The 17,537-nt window shown below is 42.9% G+C and overlaps 1 protein-coding gene across 4 annotated transcripts in view; it reads right to left on the bottom strand.

The window, feature by feature from the left end:
• Positions 1-17,537, bottom strand: part of CDC42BPB (CDC42 binding protein kinase beta) — a 161,894-nt gene that overhangs the window by 40,801 nt on the left and 103,556 nt on the right. For all 4 annotated transcript variants that reach the window (XM_053601241.1, XM_053601238.1, XM_053601240.1 and 1 more), the window contains exons 8-16: positions 16,384-16,632; positions 13,564-13,643; positions 11,569-11,735; positions 11,366-11,485; positions 10,001-10,134; positions 8,534-8,776; positions 5,540-5,650; positions 3,907-4,151; positions 3,685-3,790 (exon numbers count right to left, since the gene is read on the bottom strand). In XM_053601241.1, coding sequence (XP_053457216.1) covers positions 3,685-3,790; positions 3,907-4,151; positions 5,540-5,650; positions 8,534-8,776; positions 10,001-10,134; positions 11,366-11,485; positions 11,569-11,735; positions 13,564-13,643; positions 16,384-16,632 — 1,455 coding nt within the window. The remainder of the gene's footprint in view (positions 1-3,684; positions 3,791-3,906; positions 4,152-5,539; positions 5,651-8,533; positions 8,777-10,000; positions 10,135-11,365; positions 11,486-11,568; positions 11,736-13,563; positions 13,644-16,383; positions 16,633-17,537) is intronic.

Here is a 17,537-nt window from a genome sequence, read left to right as displayed (position 1 = left end):
TATTGAAAGAATTGATAAGTGTGGTGGAGTTCAATTCATCTTATATGGTGAAAGTCTGTTGTGTAGTTTTATCCTTTCCACCACTGTTGAAGCTAAATTTTGACCTTTACCTTCTGGGTGTTTACTTTGCTGGTGGTTTATTGTGGTGATTAGTGCTGAGAATAGGTCTAAGCATTTCAGTAGAGCTGGTCTTGAGGCAAACTTCCTCAGTGCTTGTATATCCACAACAGATTTGATTTCTCCATGAATTGTGAAGCTTAGTTTTAGCAAGATACAGTATTCAGGGTTGAAAATTGTTTTGTTTAAGAATGTTGAAGGTGGATGACCATACTCTTCTCGCTTGGAAGGTTTCAGTGGAAAAGTCTGCTGCCATTCTAATGGTTCTGCCTTTGTAGGTCAGTTGGTGCTAAATCCTGCTTGCAGGATTTTTTCTTTCAAATCTTGACTTTGGACAGGTTCATTACAATGTGTCTTGGAGAGGCTCTGTTTGAGTTGAGATAACCTGGGGTTCCACAGGTATCTCAAAGAAATGTGTCAGGGTGTTTGGCAAAATTTGGGAAGTTTTCATTTATGATAGTCTCTAGGAGGGCTTCCATTCCTGTGGGACAACCTTCTTCCCCTTCAGGAATCCCTATTATGCATATGTTATGCTTCATGAAGTCTTGTAGTTAGTTAAGCACCTATTTTGCTTTCTCTCTCTTCTTTTCTGCCTCTTTAACTTCCTGGGTTAACTCAAAAACTTTACCCTCTAGCTCTGAGGTTCTTTCTTCTCCATGTCTAACCTAGTTTTGATACTTTCTACTGCATTTTTACATTCCCTGATTGTCTTCTTTATTTTCCTTAAGCTCTGCCATATCCTTTCTATATTCTACATATCTCTTGTCTGACTTTTGGTTCTGTCTTTCCATTTTCTCATCCATTCCTTTTATTGTTTTCATCATCCATATTTTACATTTCCTTCCTATTAAGTCCATTAATTCTTCACAGGTGGAGTCTTCTGCAGTAGGTGCCTCATAGTCACTTGGGGGAGTTCCTCTATTTTGGTTTCTCATAGTTGCCCAAATTTTTCTGGTTCCATCTTATGTGTTCTTTCTTCTTGTTCACCTCCTTGTCCTTTTTCCTTCTCACTGCCTCCTTTGTTTCAAACTGCAGTACTTGCTATTGATGACAGTTATGTTGCAATATGTCACTGGGACACCAGTTGGTGCTGTGGTTTTTTTAGAAGACATCACAGCCAGCAACCACTATGGTCCTTATTCTAAACTTAGTTGCCTTCGGTGATCACCTGACCGTTTCCTCAGCAGTCAGACCTTGCTGGGTTGGGATCTTAAAGTTCACAAGAATTCTTCAGGGGCAGGTCTCACAGTACCCCCTGACTCCTAATTCCCCTGGGGTGCGGGAATCCATCAGCGTGTCCCAAGAGTGGAGTTCTGATCATGGCAGGAGGAATTAAGACAGCTGTGCTTTAGGCCCCAACTAAGATCTTCTCATGACCTTCACACAATGGCAGCCCCCTGGCTGCTGAGACTTTCTCTGCATGGCTGCCTTGCAAGTCACCAAACCTATGGCAAATCCACTCCAATTGGCATTTGAATGTGGTCGCTGTATACTATTCAAGTCTGCCCACTTTTCCAAGCCTTCCACTCAATGGACAGCTTCCTCCAACAATTGAAAACTCTGGAAAGGCTTCACCCCGTCCTGCGCCTCTGTGGGTGGGGGTGCCAGCTGATCCTGGCAGCAATAATTTGCCTAATTCATCAGATTTCCACTGCTGTGGATCATATGCTGTAGCCAGCTTATCACCCCCTCTCTGTGCCCCCCTGAGCTATGACTCTGGGTAAGGTCCCTGTGCCAGGTAATGCTCCCAAACTAAATTCGTTTTTTTTTTTTTTTTGAGACAGAGTCTCACTAGGCCACCCTTGGTAGAGTGCCGTGGCATCACAGTTCACAGCAACCTCAAACTCTTGGGCTTAAATGATTCTCTTGCCTTAGCCTCCCAAGTAGCTGGGACTAAACATGCCTGCCACAATGCCCAGCTGTTTTTTTTTTTTTTGTAGAGACAGAGTCTCACTTTATGGCCCTCGGTTGAGTGCTGTGGCCTCACACAGCTCACAGCAACCTCCAACTCCTGGGCTTAAGCGATTCTCTTGCCTCAGCCTCCCAAGTAGCTGGGACTACAGGCGCCCGCCACAACGCCCGGCTATTTTTTGGTTGCAGTTTGGCCGGGGCCGGGTTTGAACCCGCCACCCTCGGTATATGGGGCTGGCGCCTTACCGACTGAGCCACAGGCGCCACCCTTTTTTTTTTTTTTTTTTTGTAGTTTTTGGCCAAGGCCAGATTTGTACCTACCACCTCCGTATATGGGATTGGCACCCTACTCCTTGAACTAAAAGCGCTGCCCATGCCCAGCTATTTTTTTTTTTGTAGTTGTCATTGTTTGGCAGGCCTGGGCTGGGTTTGAATCGCCAGCCCTGGTATATGTAGCTGAAGCCCTAGCTGCTGAGCTACAGGCGCTGAGCCCCAAACTAAATTATTAATATGGACTTTTTGATTATATCTAATTTAAGTCATCTAAACTTAAAACTGAGAGAGCTAGTGTTTTTGGGTAATTAGCACCTTTTAACTCAATGAAAACATCCTATTTAAAAAACCAAATATAGGCGGCGCCTGTGGCTCAGTGAGTAGGGCGCCAGCCCCATATGCCGAGGGTGGCGGGTTCAAACCCAGCCCTGGCCAAACTGCAACCAAAAAATAGCCGGGCGTTGTGGCGGGCGCCTGTAGTCCCAGCTGCTCGGGAGGCTGAGGCAAGAGAATCACGTAAGCCCAAGAGTTAAGAGGTTGCTGTGAGCCGTGTGACGCCACGGCACTCTACCAGAGGGCGGTACAGTGAGACTCTGTCTCTACAAAAAAAATAAAATAAAATAAAATAAAAAAAACCAAATATATTATCTCATTTAGAAATTAAAATATAGTCATATTTCATGTAACAACAGGACACTTTCTGAAAAATGTCTCATTAGGTGATTTTCTTACTGTGCAAACATCACACAAACCTACACAATAGAGTCTACTACACACCTAGTCTATATGGTATAGCCCAATGTTTCTAGACTACAAGCCTGTACAGCATGTTATTGTACTGACTCTTACAGGCAACTCTAACACAATGGTAGTATTTTGTGTATCCAAGCATAGAAAAAGTACAGTAAAAATACTACTTTATAATCCTATGGGACCACGATTGTATATGTGGTCTATAGCTCACCAAAATGTTGTTACATTGTACGCGGCAGTGTTTTTAAAAAGATACCCAACTTCCAATACTCAAGAATGAAAAGAATTACAACTTCCACACAAAATGGCAAACTCAGGTTTTGTTATTTTTTTTGAGACAGAGTCTCACTCTGTCACCCTGGGGAGAGTGCCATGATGTCACCATACCTTACAGGAACCTTAAACTGTTGGGCTCAGACTTGACTCAATCCCCTGAGTAGCTGGGACTATAGGCACCTGCAACAATGCCCGGTTAATTTTTCTAGTTTTAGTAGAGACGGTGTTTCACTTTTTGTTCAGGCTGGTCTCGAACTCCAGAGCTCAGGCAATCCACCCGCCTCAGGTTCCCAGAGTGCTAGGACTACAGGCATGAGCCACCATGCCCAGCCAAATGCAGCTAACTTAAATTACCTTTTCATTTTCAGCAGTTAACTTCTTGTTCTCATCAAACAGCATTGCTCGTTCTCGTTCGTATTTATCTTTTATTGTCCCTACTGCCTCCTCCATCTCATTATGCCTGAGAAGGTAAGTGAGAAAAACAGTTTTAAAAGTGTATAACTTGGTTAATATTCATATTTATGGAGTGGATATAAGCTTCCATTTTCTAAATGGAGGAGCCCATTGAAAACTTACCGTTCTCGTTTTGACTTTTCTAATTTGTCTTTTAACATTAAGATTTCTTTCTGCAGGGCCAACTGGTGGCTTTCTGAATCATGCACCTCCTTCTTCACATTTTTCACTTCTAGCACGTGGGAGGCTTCACGTCTGACCAATTCCTCTTCATAAAATAAGACTTTTTTCTCAAGCTCGGATTTTATTTTGGAAATCTCTTGCTGATGCTCTAACGTGGCACATGGTCCCCGGCCTCCTTGCTTCATCTGAAGATAAAGGTTAAAGTAACTTGACAAATCTCTGTGTCCTCCCAAGGCTCATATTATTCTTTTATCCTCACCACATACAGGCACCATCTCAATGAATGCTGTTGTGCCAGGACTATACCAAGTAACACAGCTGACCTGGGTAATGTGAACCAGTATGTGGGGAATGACATGAGCTCCCTTGCAGAGGGGATCTACCTGGGTGCCCAGAGGCTCTGTCCCATACTGTTGTGACCGCTTGCTGGTCATTTATTCACATGAAAACATTCTTTTTGAGGGCTGACTCAGAGCCAAGCTCCTTTCTGGTGACAGGGGTCACGCACTGAGGTCTCTGCTCTCATAGGTTGAAGGCGGGAGGACACTGACAGCAATCCAATAAAGGAGCAGATGAGATGCTAACACAGGTCATATAACAAGGAATGGGGGGCACACAGGGGATTGGCACCTTTGAGATGGCAGGTGACACATAAAGTGAGATGTCAGGTTAGAGGCAAAGGGCACAGGTTAGGGTCAAGGGAATAAGGTGGGAACATGCTGGCTGTGCTCATGACACAGAGAGAGGCAGGCAAAGCTGGGCAGCAGCATATATCACCAGGGACAAGGCAGTAGGCAGCTGAGGGAGAGCGGTAGGAGCTCACTGAGGCCCTGACTATGGAAGCACAGTGACTCAGAAGTCACTCTGACTTCTGACTGACAAGCCCATGCTGGCTGCCATGTGGAGAGGAGGTTAGAGCTTAGCAAGCGCTAAGGAGCCTCAGGCACAAGTTTGCCAAGGTCTGTGCAAGCCACACTGCTGGTGGCTGGGCCAAGAGGTGACAAACACAATGGAGAGGAACAGATGTCTAGGGCCCAAGGTGGGAAGAGAGAGAAGACCCTTGGCGCCCACCTCACAGGTGAGGATACCCAAGCTGCACTAAGCTGACCAAGAGACCTGGCCACCGACCCCTTGTCACACTCGGTCACTGCAGCCTTCTGCGCTCATCCCCTCCCTGGTCTCCTTATTATTTTCTGGCCCCACAGCTAGCCCTGGATGGATGACCAGCCTGTCTATTACATAGGCAGCAACATGCCATTGGCTGGAAGGGTCTTTTCCAAAACTGTACTCTGCTCAATTTAGAAAATTGTAACATTAAAAAAAAGATATGAACTGATTAGATGTTAGTTTATGAGGAGTTATGAAGAATTACCTAAAACTTTTATATAAGGAAGGAAAGAAATGAACTTAGTCTTTAAGAATGGAGGCTGTAGTGAAGGTGGGGGTCACTCCTGTTCCCCCATGTGCCCTGTATCTTATCTGGACAAGTGATGGAAGATGATTTCCACATAACAGCATTAGGATGAAAACCTTTCTCTCCCGTCTAAGAGTAAAGACCCTAACCCAGCACTACCTTGAGGGCCTCAAGCTCACTTTCTATTTGCTTGGAGAAGTTCTCACTGTGCTCACGAAGCTTGCGCTCCTTTGAGGCCTCGGCAACAGCATCCTCAAGCTGAGCTTCCAGCTATAGAAAGAAGATCCGCTTTTTATTAACACCAAACAGACACTGCATCATTAGCTAGACTGTCACCCAAAGGACCTCTAAGAGAACAAAACCTTGGAGGATCTTTTTCTTTCTTCATTCTTTATCAAATTTTATCACAATTAACAGCTAAGAAATATGTGTTGAGGCTTAACTGCAATGACTGGTTAGTAATAAAACAACTTGAATTCTGTTTTTTTTTTTTGGCCAGGGCTGGGTTTGAATCCACCACCTCTGGCATATAGGGACCGACGCCCTACTCCTTGAGCCACAGGCGCCGCCCAACAACTTGAATTCTAATTTAAACTGATAATTGAGATGAACTTTTAAGAAAAGATACTGACTTATGAAATCAAGTGGTTCTGATATCTATAGAATGTGGATTTTTTTCTTTTTTTTTTTTTTTATAGAGACAGAGTCTCACTTTATGGCCCGCGGTAGAATGCCGTGGCCTCACACAGCTCACAGCAACCTCCAACTCCTGGGCTTAAGTGATTCTCTTGCCTCAGTCTCCCGAGTAGCTGGGACTACAGGCGCCTGCCACAATGCCCGGCTATTTTTTGGTTGCAGTTTGGCTGGGGCTGGGTTTGAACCCGCCACCCTTGGTATATGGGGCCGGCGCCTTACCGACTGAGCCACAGGCGCCGCCCAGAATGTGGATTTTTTTATTAGGACAATTTGAAACATGCACAAAAAGAGAGCACAGGATTGAGGCCACATGCTGCACCAGAATGGCTTCCTCTACATTCTTATGCTCAGATCATTCCAAGGCAGGTATCCACACTGTATCATTTCATCAATATCTGGAATGGTAATTCCTAATTAGGAAGCTCATTAATTTGAGTTGTGCTTGGCTGCAAAATTTGAGTTGCAAAATAAACTAAGAGAAAACAAATAGGTATTTTGAGGCTAAATAACAAAGAGCCCTCAAGGTGAAAGAAGAGATTGAGATTTGCTGTGAGCATGCTGTGAATTTGCTGTTATCAAATAAATACTAATAAAATTTTATTTTAAGCATTGCTTAAAATATTAACAGATCAGTTAACAGATCTGTTAATCATCTATTAACAGAAGAGCATTTAGAAATCTGGCACAGCAGATCTCGAAATGAAAGATCCTGTGAGGGAGGTCTGAAACCCCTAGCTTCAGGAGCCAGGTTTTCTTCACATATAATATCCTTTTTTTTTTTTTTAAAAGACAGAGTCTCATACTATTGTCCGGGCTGGAGTACACTGGTGTCAGCCTAGCTCACAGCAATCTCAAACTCTTGGGTTTAAGTGATTCATTTTTCTGCCTCAGCCTACTGAGTATCTGGAATTATAGGTGCCTGCCATGATGCCCAGTTAATTTTTCTATTCTTAGTAGAGATGGGATCTCGATCTTGCTTAGGCTGGTCTTAGACACTTGAGCTCAGGCACTCCACCTGCCTCAGGCTCCCAGAGTATTAGCATTACAGATGTGAGCTACCAGCCAGGTCTATAATATTTTTCCAAAATAGCATAACAGATTGAATATAAGAAACATATATGAGAACCCAGGTGTTTTCTATAAAGCCAGTTACTACAAAGTACAAATATGTAAAAAAAAATAAATGCCACTCTCTCTTCTCACTAAATTGTTTTAGAAATAGCTACTTTTTATAAAAAATGTTATTTATGTTAATATAGTATAATGGGTTTATCATTGTAATGGAAAAAATTCTCAGTTTTAACTTCTACTAATAAGAGAAATACATATTAAGAGTTATAACCACAATAAGAAAAGCTCTTTGCGGTCCTCCACAATTTCTAAAGGAGGGCTAAAACCAGAAGTTACAGAACCGCTGTTCTGAAGAAACTAACTTGAAGTACATTAGGCTGAGATTTGTTCTTGTACTTCTGCCTACCCCACATGGACTATAGGTGTTGACGTCTACTCAAGCCATGCTCTATCACGTCATGACAGAGAAAACTTTTGTTTATTTAAAAGGGAATTTTGATAATTAGCACTATAGGAACATCTTTTAGTAATTTCAAAAATAGGCTGGACACTGTGACTCATGCTTTTAATCCCAGCACTTTGGGAGGCTTTGGCAGGAGGATCACTTGAAGATAAGAGTTAGAGACCAGGCTGGGCCTATACTCCTAGTTATTTAGGCTGAGGCAGGAAAAGCACTTAAGCTAGAGATGGCCAACCCTTTTCCCCCCTGCTGAACATTGGAAGAAGAGTCGTATTGGGCCATAAATTTTAACACTAATGAAAGCTGATGAGTAAATAAAAAGGTCTGTGCATAATTTCTGTAATATCTAATACCACAGATAAGCAAAACAGGCCTTAAATAATTGGCATGTGGCAGGTTGGACACTCCTAGCCCAAGAGTTTAGGCTGCAGTGAACTATGATTGCATCACTGAACTCCAGCTTGGGTGACAGAGTGAGACCCTGTCTTAAAAAAAAAAAGAAAATGCACAAATAGATTTTGATGGAAGACAATTACAAAATAAATGCTTTGGCAGATCAATTTATGTGGCTTCACGTAAAGTTTAAGATTTATTTTAAGGTAATTTATGTAATGCAGTCCAAGTTTTCAAAGATTTTTTTTTTTTTTTTTATAGAGACAGAGTCTCATTTTCTCACCCTCGGTAGAGTGCCGTGGCGTCACAACTCATGGCAACCTTCAACTCCTGGGCTGGGACTACAGATGCCCACCACAACACCCGGCTATTTTTTGTTGCAGTTTGGCCGGGGCCAGATTCAAACCCTCCACCCTTGGTATATGGGGCTGGTGCGCTACGCACGGAGCCACAGGCACTGCCCTTCCAAGATGTTTTATTAAGATTATATGAAAGTCTAATCAATACAATCTCTGATACATCCAAAAAGGTACCTCTTTCCTGAACTTCTCAGATTTGCGGATTTCCTGACGCATTGAGTCAATTTTCTGCATGGCCACCTCCATCTCCTCCTCTTTGTCCCGGAGTTGGCGGGACACTTTCTGCTTCTGAGAGCGGAGTTCTGCCATGCGCTCATTGAGTTCTGAGAACTCTTGTAGGGCCAGTTTTCGCTGCTGATGGGCATCTTTGAGTTCTTTAGCTTGGGATTTCAATCGCTCTGAAGCTTCAACTAATTGCTGAATGAAAAGATTACAGATGTTATAAATGTTTTATATTTAATTAACAAAAGATTTAGAGGGCTGGAAGGTCAGTGTTACACCACATAAAAGAGTTAAAAGTGATAGCCAGTGCTGGGTACAGATTAGAGCCATAGATCTAAGAACTGACCTTGGAAAAAGCCCTTTGCTCTGCTCCACTCCAGACACACATGCACCTAGGAAGACCACTTGGGCTCAGGTGCTAAGCACTAGGTGCACACTAGGAAAGACCCTGAAACCACATGGAGTAGTAGCCTGCTCACAGAATGCCTGGTCCCATTAATTGTCAGCTTCTTCCCAGTATCATCTATACACTCGCAGAGGTGGATGAAGCACAAACTTGGGTACTCAATCTAGTTAAACAGCAGAAATAGAAAAGGACATGTATACACAGGAATCCTAAGGATTTGAATCAAAGTGAAGAACTGTATAAAAATAATCATTGACCAGCTAGCCCTTCACTAGACTAAGGTATGGAAGCTGGCTGTCCCGCCAGGTACACAGCTACACCTGGGCCTTACCACTGGTTGCACTGACAGCCTTAGCTTCCCTGAAGCCAGTGGTCAACAATCTGGCTGTTCAGTCACTGTCACTCCTGCTGGTCTAAGACTGGAAGTGACAAGATCTAGAGCAAGCTGACAGATCTGGGCCCAGAGCAGCGAGAATTACCACAACTGCCAGATCAAGTACATAAATGAATGTATTTTAGAAAACATTAGAACACAATTGTGGTATTAATACACTGGTGATTCCGCACAAGCTTCAAGTATCTTACTGAAAATCAACTTATAAAAGAGTTATGAGGAAGGGAATCGCCTAAATCTTAACAAATGGTCTCCTTTGCAGTTCCCTATTACCACTAAGAAGTCCCTTCTGAGAGCAGAGGACAGAGGTTGCTGCAGGGGTATAGGGGAGTTGGAGGGGGGAAAACCTTGGTGACAGACACAGCATGTGTCACTGTAGATGCTATGATGCCCTGTGGACTGCACGTCCTCACTGGGGAATGGGAGAGATGCTGCTTGGGGGCTGTGCATCCACTGGGTGCAGCTTAGACCCTGAAGCTAGGCCTGCCCTTGTGTCCCACATTTAGCACAGAGACAGGCCACACACAAGTTCAAAGAGGTCTTCGAACATATGCACAAACTCAAGCATACAAAACTTCAAAAAGTCACGTAAACCTCTCACAGCACCCAGACCGCCCACCTTGTGAAGGTCCTCCTTCTCCTGCCGCATCGTGCGGTACTGCTTCTCCAGCCCCCTCAGCCGCTGCGTGGAATCCTCCCGCTCTTGGCGAAGTGCCACTGTGTCCTCAAGTTGTCGTTCAAGCCTACATGAGTCTGAGCAATGGAGGAAATAAATTATGTTCCTTTCTGTGCAGTGATATCATCTGGGAACTTTATGTTTGCTGACGTACTGATAGAAAATTACTTAATAATTCACAATCTTTTTCATTCAGAGGTTTTTTAAACTTTCTCTCTCACACACTCACACACGTGCATGTACACACATACACAGTTTCACAGGCACAGACACTCACCTACTGGTAGTGAGAGGGCTCACCATACTTTAATTTGGCCATCTGTTTGACAGCTCTCTTCTCCAAGGACTATGAGCCCTTAGGTGACACATACCCATCTGCTTTAGTCTCTGTAAACCGTGTGACCTAGCACAGTGCTTGGATCTTTCTCAGTGTATAATAAAGGTATTAGTGGATAACCAACTTAATCAAAGGAATATTCTGGATCAGGATGATGACGTTCCACATAGGAAATGGACAGAAGGTAACAGATTCAAACTGATTTATAGATGAGGTAACTGCAGGGCCAAACCATCTGAAATTAAGAGTGAGGGCTCAAAAGTGATTTGAGTCTTTAGGGAGACTTGATAGGCCAGGAACCACACAATAAAGGTGGTAACAGTAGTCTAGCACCTACAATACTGATAAGTAGGCACAGACACTAATGAAAACTTTAGAAAGAAAGAAGATCTAGCAACTCTGCCCCAGAGTTAAGAAAAGAAAAATTAAGATAAAGAAATATAAAATTGCCTGAGAGCTTATGGATAAAATATTGGGAATTGATTTTAACTATAAAATTATATGATTAGGGGCTAGGTGTGGTGGCTCATGCCTGTACTCTCAGCACTTTGGGAGGCCATGATGGGAGGATCACTTGAGGTCAGGAGTTCAAGATCAACCAAAATTAACTGGGTGTGGTGACTCATGCCTGAAGTACCAGCTACTTGGGAGGCTAAGGCAGGAGAATTGCTTAATCCTAGGAGTTTGAGGTGGCATTGAGCTCTGATAATGCCACTGTACTCTAGCTTGGGCAACACAGAGGCCCTGCCTCAAAAACAAAAACAAACATATATACACATGTATTATTAGAACTAAGCAAGTTGGGAAAATAATTTCGTATATACTAACAAAATATCAGAACTCTTAAGTAGGTTTGCTAAAGTTTAAGGTTTTTTTTCTGCTTTTCCATCTTATAAAAAGGACTCTGAAAATTTCCATTTAAAAGATAATGCCCAATACAGACTAAAGAAGCTATACTTTAAAACATTTACCTGCTATTTTATTCTTCAAACGTTCAATTTCTTCATTTAGCTTTTTAATTTCTTTATCTCGGTTTGAATTGCCCAGGGCCCGCGTGGAACCATGAAGGGACTGCACAGTCTGGGTGGACTCTGAGGTAGAGAGACAAAGCTGAGTGCAAGATAGGCCTGTGGCAGTGGCCTCTGCCCTGCAGAGAGCCAGCTGTGCCTCTCACCTTGCAGCTTTCTGCTCAGCTCTAGCTTCTCCTGTTCCAGACGGCGTATCCTTCTTTCATACGCTTCAATCTGCAGGCTATTCTCTAGATCTCGCTGCACATCCTCATCTTTGGTTAATGTGTTAGACTGCATTATGCTCTTCAGAGAGCCTCGATCAGAAAAACAGCTGTGAAATAAAGCAACAGACTTTCTGATCTGCTGAGAATGTACAGTGATTTCATTAGTATTTAAAAACTTCCTGAGATGAAATATTGTCTTTTTTAACTGGCAAACAATAATATCTGTGAGAAGAATTTATTGTTTATGGAGCCAAAGTTAGACAAGAGCCTTCCTTACTCTAAGTGCCTTGATGACCAATAGACAATGAAAACACATTCCCTAAGTCTAGCTAGAGAAAATGTCTCTGCAAAGGAGGGGAAATAGAAGTTGTAGTATCACCACTGATGCTTATCTAGAAATGCAAACACAGAAGGCATTCTGCACAATGGCTGAGGCTTAAAGGGCAGCACTGACCTTTGGCTGGAGAGAGTAGTATGACTAGGGCTGCACAAGCCATCAAGGGTGTCCTGGCTCAGCCAGTAACTGGCTGAGCAACCCAGGACAGCTCCTTCAACCTTGCAGGCTCATCTTCTTCCCCTACAGACTAAACTGCAAATCCTAGCACTTTGGCCAGCATGGCCAAGCCACTCATCAAGGACCAATTACTTAATGACATAAATACCATGGCACAGACTAAAGCTAAAGATGGCCCTCTTACTTAATAGTCTAATTCTTAGATTGTTTTACATGTTATTAAGTTCTCCTTAGCTCTTTATAGACAGTGATAACAGGAAAATGTTTTTAGAGCTCTTACACTAAGTCTAATAAAAGCACCTAGTGCACATACTGTTTATAAAAAGGCCAGTTAATACCTCTTTAAAGGTGGTCTGAGAGTGCTGGGCCATTCCAGCCTATGGGGCCTGTCACTGGAGGAGATCCCTGCCCCAATCTCAATCTAGAGCCTTGGAAGGTAGGCCCAGGACCTACAAAGGCAACAAGCACTCAGCAAGGGGTCAAGAACATCTGTGTCAATACGTCCACGTAGAATGCTTCCTGTGGGCTAGAAAGCACCCACTATTGCTATGGCTGAAATGCTATCTAACCATGGTATCTCACATCAAAAGAGATTTTATATAAGCTCAAGCAGAAGTATCCCTCTCCTAAAGCAATTTTCAATTCAAGTACCAGACACCCAGAAGATTCTGAAAAGCAAATTCTGTGACTTTACTTCAGCCATTATGCAGGTTTCATTTGTCTTATTTCACCTGCCTTCCTCCTGGTCCCTCTCCTCTCAGGCTCACTTTCCTTTTAAAATTGTGGTAGAATACGACTTTGCAAAAGTGGCCCATTCAGGACAGAGGGTGACAGACAAAAATGTTGGCCTTGTGCCCATGGGGCTGGAGCCACCCTGGGCATGTACTCTGAGTTCTTCAGATTTCTCATTGTGTCAGGGACTGTACTCTGGTCCCACTATTGGAAACTATGGACCCGAGGCTAAGATGCTTGCAAAAGCAAGCAGAGTCCGCTAATAAAAGGTGGCTTTCAGATGAGCATGCATGGAAACTGTTGCTCTTGGCCCTGGCCACTAATTCTGCCATCAGAACCAATCCTGCCGAAGCTGTTGGCCTGCCCATGACCCATTTTTGTATCACCCATGAGCTCAGAATGGTTTAAACATTTTTAAAGGGTTGCAGGGAAAAAAAATACACAACAGAGACCACAAAACCTAAATTATTTACTACTTGAAGCTCTACAGAAAAAGTTTGCCAATCCTGATATACATCATCACCTGCAGTCATCAGATATGCATTTTGTAAGGACAAAAAACCACCTAACACCTTTGAGCAAAGCCTTCCCATCCCTCCTGGCACAAGCATGCACATGCACAGAAGTATTCTCTCAAGAACCGTTCCTACCCCAAGGAACGGCCTGAGGAATGATAAATCTAGACATACCTTTCCGTTGTAAATGTAAAACCAATGAATGGCAAATGTAATCCAGAAAAGCCTGTATGAGAACCAGGAGGTAATATTTCCTGCATAAGAACACATACAACACAAATGAAATCTGTGTTCAAACAAACAGGGAAAAAGAGGAAAGAATTATAGTCATATTGACAGGAGGGCAGTGGACAGAATAGTGTGGCCTTGGAGAATGCTGATTCCCTGGCATCATCTTCAGGGAAGCACAGTATTAAGCAATTCTGTATTTCTCACTCCTGGCTCTATTCATTGTAGATACAATGTAGTTAAGAGGATAAATGCACTAACTTTGATGATAACAGCACAGGCCAAAATGGCTAGTGATTTTCAAACTTTGTAATGCCATAGACAGGTGAAGCCCCTCTGAGGAGTCAGAGCAGAGGCCCAAGGCAGAGGGAAAATTTGGAACTCAAAGGTAGACTATCTTAGATAAATAAGTTTATACCAACTTTATTTTTCTGTTTGAGGATCTTTCTTTATTACAAAAATAACCAAAGTTATTTATCAGGGAAATTTTAATGTGGAAATAGTTTCTTTGGAGTCTAGGAAAAAAATCCTTTCAGTAATGATAATACTTTCCTCAGTCTTTTCTCCGTGCTGACTTAAAGTTCAGCTCTTAGTCTGAATGTGGAGCCATCAAGGCAAATATTAAATGCAAACAGATTTAAGTCTTTCATGAAGTACCTGGGGTACTTAACAGTTTCTCCTAAGAACCTCTGTTTCCTAGAAGTTTTCCCAAGGTCATAATCATTCATTTTTTTTTTAATAGAGACAGAGTCTCACTTTACAGTCCTCGGTAGAGTGCCGTGGCCTCACACAGCTCACAGCAACCTCCAACTCCTGGGCTTAAGCGATTCTTTTGCCTCAGCCTCCGGAGTAGCTGGAACTACAGGCGCCCGCCACAGCGCCCAGCTATTTTTTGGTTGCAGTTAAGCCGGGGCAGGGTTTGAACCCGCCACCCTCGGTATATGGGGCCGGCGCCTTACGGACTGAGCCACAGGCGCTGCCCCATAATCATTCATTTTTAAGAGGTTCTGAGGGATAAAAAACATATAGAGCAAATGACACTATTTTAGGAGGGGAAATTTTCTAAACTAAGGAGTAATAGCTAGGCAGGGTGGCTCATGCCTGTAATTCCAGTGCTTTGGAAGGACTGCTTAAAACCAGGACTTTGAGACCAGCCTGGGCAACACAGGAAGACCTTATCTCTATAAGAAATAAAAATTAGCCAGGCATGCTGGTGCATGCTTATTATAGTCTCAGCTACTCAGGAAGTTTAGGCAGAAGGATCACTTGAGCCCAAGAGTTGGAGGTTACAAGGAGCTATGATGTACCACTGCATTCCAGCCTAGGCAATAAAGAGAGACCCTGTCTCTTTAGAAACAACAACAAAAAAGAAGTAATAAAGAAGATTTTTCTTTTACTTGGTTAAACCTCATTTTCTCTATACTCAAACCAAGTCACAAAATAATTTTACAAGATATAAACAAAACTCTCCAGGACCGAAGGTACTTTTTTTTTTTTGTGTGTGTGGTTTTTAGCCAAGGCTGGGTTTGAACCCACCACCTCCAGCATATGGGACTGGCACCCTATCCCTTTGAGCCTCAGGCGCCGCCCAACAGAGTCTCACTGTACTGCCCTTGGGTAGAGTGCCGTGGCGTCACACGGCTCACAGCAACCTCTAACTCTTGGGCTTACGCGATTCTCCTGCCTCAGCCTCCCGAGCAGCTGGGACCACAGGCGCCCGCCACAACGCCCAGCTATTTTTTTTTTGTTGTTGTTGTTGTTGCAGTTTGGCCGGGGCTGGGTCTGAACCCGCCACCCTCGGCATATGGGGCCGGCGCCCCACTCACTGAGCCACAGGCGCCGCCCCGAAGTACTTTTGACAAAGGGGTCCTGCCAGACCACACCAGAATAGCAGACAAGTTCCACAGTTGTACCTAACTTGAAATTCCATAATCTTAAATTTCAGTGCAAAGACATAAAATCGGTTAGCATTCTTGTGGTTCCTGAACTTCTTCTGTATAAAGAAACATAAAGGTAGACAGTAAGACCTATAATGGTAGAAAGATTTAATGTACTCTCAGATGCAGAGAAACAGACCAGAAACTAAGAGGCTGACACACTATTCACCAGACTGTAGGTCAAGCCTAAGTGCTGCCAGGGCTATAGTGAAGCTCTATATAATAACGTATGTGACACTGCTTTCAGTATCATGAAATAAAAGCAAAAAATATTTTTCTTTCTTTCTTTTTTTTTGAGACAGAGTCATACTATGTCACCCTCACTAGAGAGCTGTGGCATCACAGCTCACAGCAACCTCAAACTCTTGGGCTTAAGCGATTCTTTTGCCTCATCCTCCCAAGTAGTTGGGACTACAGGCGCCTGCCACAATGCTTGGCTATTTGGTGTTGTAGTAGTTTTCATTGTTGTTTGGCAGGCCTGAGCCAGGTCTGAACCTGCTAGCTCCGGTGTATGTGGCTGGCGCCCTGGCTGCTGAGGAGGTGCCATGCCCAAAAATATTTCTGATGAGTTCAAAAATAAAAGGCCTGTTTAATTCAACTTTACTTGGACTGAGTAACTAGAATTTTTTAAAAGGGACACTAGGGACCAAACTAAAGGCTGAAATAAAAAGTATACTGTGTCTTGATACAAGTGCTAAATTTTAAAATAAATCAGTACAGTTCTAAGATTTATTAACTTGATAAGCCACACCAACAACACAACACTCCTAATATTCAGACCCACTATGAAAAAAATATTGAAAACAACAACAAAAAAATCTACACTTACAGTATTTCTCAGGACATCATCATCCACATCAAAGTTAGATGTGTCAGAAGGACTGCTCACATCGGGAATATAAGGTGCTTCTAGGTTTCGTATATTTTCCCAATTAAGACCTTCAAAAAATGCGTGCTTTTTGAAATCCTCTATTCCATTCTGCCCCAACCGACGCTCTCTGCTGCAGATCAGTCTCTGAATGAGGTCTTTTGCTTCTTCTGACACATCTGTGACGTGGGATGGGAACTGAAATCGTTCCTAGGGATTGGGGAGAAGAGGAATGAGTGGATAAGCAGACACATTCAGAAAAATTTAAGATGTGTAGACATTACAGGAAACAAAGTACAAACAACTGCTCAAAGCAACAGTAATTCTGTTACCATAGTTCATGGTAACTAAATGCGAACCAAAGCTAATGAATTTTAATTCCAGAAAGGCAAAAAAGAAAACTATCAGTCTTTTTGGCTTTATTCATGGCAGACTTGTTACCTTACTACACATAAATCAAAACAATGAGAAATTTTCACCCATCAAGGTGGCAAAGAATGTTGATAAAATGCCGTGGTGGGAATGGAAATAGGCACAGCCTCTTCAGAGTATGTGCTGCCAGATCTACAGCACACCTCTGGAAGTTTATTCTACACAGTCACAAAGAGAAAGCAAAACACATTTGTGACTGCATATTTTGACCAAGGAAACTACAAATTACCTAAAGGCCCATCAAAACATGGATTTGTTAAAGAAAGATACAGTATACACACACACAAGAAGAAAGGTACAACTCCGTGTGTTGATACAGAAAGATGCCAAAATAAAGCTATCAAAACGCTGTTTATACGTAATGCAATGCCAAGTAGCTAAACACACACACACACACGCGCGCGCGCACGCACATACTCCCTCCCCCAGAGTTTAAGCCAGCTAAGGCCATACAATCAGCATTGTATAGTGGGCCTGAGATTTGAGCCACTATTTGCTGTCTATAGCAAAAAGACAGCAAATCCACAAAAAGAAACAATATTACCTACTTTGTGTGCTGCAAATGATCAGCACACAACAGCAGGAGGGCTCTCAATATTAACTAAATCCTCATTGTTAGGACTAACCTTAACAAAATTTGTCACTAAGAAGTAGATGGAGTGATTTTCACCATCTACTGTTAT

Source organism: Nycticebus coucang, chromosome 9 (genome assembly GCF_027406575.1).
Source record: "Nycticebus coucang isolate mNycCou1 chromosome 9, mNycCou1.pri, whole genome shotgun sequence".
Lineage (NCBI taxonomy): Eukaryota > Metazoa > Chordata > Mammalia > Primates > Lorisidae > Nycticebus > Nycticebus coucang.
Note: the sequence above shows the minus strand (reverse complement) of the source record. Positions and strands in the feature narration are given on the sequence as shown.